The sequence below is a fragment of the Uloborus diversus genome, chromosome 9, assembly GCF_026930045.1.
Source record: "Uloborus diversus isolate 005 chromosome 9, Udiv.v.3.1, whole genome shotgun sequence".
Lineage (NCBI taxonomy): Eukaryota > Metazoa > Arthropoda > Arachnida > Araneae > Uloboridae > Uloborus > Uloborus diversus.
The window spans coordinates 70,566,697-70,569,966 of NC_072739.1; the positions used below are offsets into that span (position 1 = coordinate 70,566,697).

General features: G+C 40.0%; 1 protein-coding gene across 1 annotated transcript; it reads right to left on the reverse strand.

Moving 5' to 3' along the window:
• Positions 1-201: 201 nt before the first annotated feature.
• LOC129230025 (tigger transposable element-derived protein 4-like) lies at positions 202-2,119 on the reverse strand. The gene is made up of 2 exons (XM_054864410.1): positions 555-2,119; positions 202-468 (listed from the first exon to the last, which is right to left on the reverse strand). Exons 1-2 carry the CDS (start codon positions 1,807-1,809, stop codon positions 224-226), a joined length of 1,500 nt encoding a protein of 499 aa, XP_054720385.1. The 5' UTR covers positions 1,810-2,119; the 3' UTR covers positions 202-223.
• Positions 2,120-3,270: the final 1,151 nt, after the last annotated feature.

Consider the following 3,270-nt stretch of genomic DNA (forward strand, 5'->3'; position numbering starts at 1 on the left):
GTTGACGGGGATTCTGAAAAACGTCGTATTAAGCGGGACGACGTTATAAGCAGAACTCTTTAAAATGCCGTTTTGGAAGATAACAGGAAAAAAAAACATACCTTACAAAAATCTGATGACTCGTTTTTAATCGCTGAAATAAAAATAACAGTCTAAAAGCAAAAGAAACGCGTATGCATTTTAACCTCTACAACTTTATTACATCTTAGTTACATCTATGCTATTATTTTTTTGTAAGAAAATTCTCCATAAGGAGTTGCTTTCCTCCATCATAAGAAGTTGGTTTCCTAAAATTTCTTATTATAAAACTTTCAATCCTGTTAAGTTCTCTCAGCATCGCTTCCGAGTTTTCGGTAGAAGAGAGCGCCTGCCGCAAAACGCTTACGGAATCGCAGGCGCTAATAAAAGAGGGAAGTTGGGGAGGTTCATCTTCTTCCTCTTCCTCATTATCAACCTCGAATTCTCCATCTTTAAATGAGAAAGTAAAATAAATACTAAACTGAAGTAAGGGTGAACTTTAAAAAGGAAAAAATTTAATAAGTTAACTTACTTACCTTTCGCCATGTCAATCATATCCTGAATTTCTAGAGTTTCCGTGATAGGCAAATCATCATCAACTGAACAATATCCAGGATACTGTTCCTCAAATTCGATGTCCAGAAAATCCGCAACATTCAGGTCATTTTCATTAGATTTGCTCTCAAAATGCGCTTTTCGAAAGCAATTTCTTATCACATCTGGCGCGATCTCATCCCACGCAGCCGAAACATAATGGATAGCATCCAACACATTTATTTTACAGGAAGAGTCCTCTCCTGATTCAATTTCACGTAAGTAACGCTGTACCAGCTTTTTACGGTATTTCTGCTTCAAAACTTTAATGACTCCTTGATCTAATGGCTGAAGCTTGCTGGTAGAGTTGGGGGGGAAATACTCGAGCTTGATGTTTTTGAGGGGGATTCCTTTGGGATGAGCGGGACAGTTGTCCACAAACAGAAGGACTTTCCTCTTTCCTTTACCGAATTTTCGGTCCAACTGTTGCACCCATTCAGTAAACAAACACCCAGTCATCCAGGCTCTATTCTGTGCTTTGTAGTTGCACGGGAAAGTTCGCACATTTTTAAAACACCGTGGTGACTTAGATTTTCCAATCACCATCAGCTTCAACTTGTCAGATCCAGTCCAATTAGAACATGCTAATACAGTCAGTCTGTCTTTACTTAGCTTACCTCCGTGGCACTTTTCATCTTTTAAAACTAAGGATTTGTCTGGCATTAATTTAAAAAATAATCCAAATTCATCAGCGTTATATACGTCCTCAGGTGCATAGTCTTTTAGTAGATTAGGGAGGAGATTTTCTATCCAGGGAGCAATGCTGTCGTCGTCTACGGCTTCGGCTTCACCACTAATTTGACGATATTTAATGCCATATCTTTTTCGAAATCGATCCAGCCAACCAGCTGATCCAGAGAAATCATTTATGCCCAAGCCTTTGGCTATTTCGTTGGCTTTTTCCGTCATAATGGGTCCATTGATCGGCAAGTTATTTCCTCGAGCTTGCTGGAACCATTGGTACAGCACTTCTTCTAAATCCTCATTTTTGCCTTTACGTACCCTCCGTCTTTTACTGATGCCTGAAAAGGCGCTGGATTCAATTTCTTCCCGTTTTTTTAATAAAGTTTTTAATGTAGATACAGGTATTCCTATTTCATTTGCAAATTGCTGCTTATTCGTAACTCCTTTTTTCTCATCATACTGCTGTATAATTTTTAATTTCTCATCGAAACTAAGAGCTTTTCTTTTAGCCATTTCTTAACGTGTGAACAAGTAACCGAATGGACCCTCACAGCACGTAGCGTAGATGGCGTAGTTATCGCTCTCTTGGCACCAATAAAAGCACCGCTCTTTTGGCGAATTCAAATTTCCTTACAACCCTTTGGAACCAGAATGGCTGATGCGCCAGCCTGTTTCCTGTCATGGAGCTAGAATCGAGGGGAGATGACGCGGCGGCGAAGATCAAACGAATCCGGGTTGCCTTTTCCTGCCATTCCTCGCTCTTTCGTATCGGCACAGGCAAATGGGGCGCGCAATGCTTTTCTACGAGAATTTGTCAAACTTTCCCAGCTTGTATTTTTTCTGAATTTCTTTTAATCTTTCAACTGATGTGAAAAATTATTTAACCATACTACTAGAAGGCCTCATTTAAAAATGGTCAACATTGGAGGCGATTTAAGATAAAATGGAGTATTTTCGCAGAGCATACTTACTTGATCTGAGAGCTCCCCATCAATGATTTTTTGACTTTTTACAAGGTGGACCTTTTCCTTAGGTGAGGGGGAGGGGGTGAGAAATTCTTGGAATTCCGAGATAACGAATGCGAACAGGGACAAAGAGGCGTACTTCACGGGTCGGAATAAAGTAGTCGAACTGGTTGCCTTCCGGTAACAGAACTCATGTTTTAACGCGAAGATACAAAAGTTTACTAGCGACGCAATATACGGACGCAATATACGGGATTTTTCCTGTGGGGACTCTAGAAAAACGTCGAAATAAGCGGGAAGTCGTTATAAGCGGGGGCGCTATAAGCGGATAGATTTTAATATTAAAAGCATATTGGTCCCAGGGACCGGAAAAAAACGTCGATATATGCGGGAAGTCGTTCTAAGCGGGGGCGTACTAACGAGAGTTTACTGTACTTCATTAGTGCTAAGCCAAATTATAATGACATTGAGTCCTTTGGACCTATCAGACATGATAAGGATGTGGGTCGCAGGGATCATTTTTTCGTGATTCGGAAAACTCGTACTGTCAACCTGTTTTGCCTGTTGGTACTAACCAGGTTCCACAACTTAATGCTGATACACAACCCCTCTTCCCAGTATCAACATTGAATTCATCTGTCTGTAACCAGACAAACATTCATGGTTTTGGTTTTGTTCAAACTGCCCAAACAGCTAAACCGACTAGATCAAATACTAATGTAAACAACTTTAAGACCTCACTAAACCTTAATCACGGGGGAAAATTGTAATTTCACAGCATTCGACTGCTCAAACAGAAGGTTTAACTCCATCGCCTAAGAAGAATAAACCCTCTTGGGAACATTATTTCATTGGTAATGCAGTGGGTAAACAAAATTCAAATTTACCCACTGTACACCTTACCCTTAGTATCTGTCCAAACGGGTAAAGCATTTAACTTATTTCTATTAAAATCAGGGTCTACGTTAGTCTTATGTCATATGACTGCTTCAACCAAATTAAACCATTC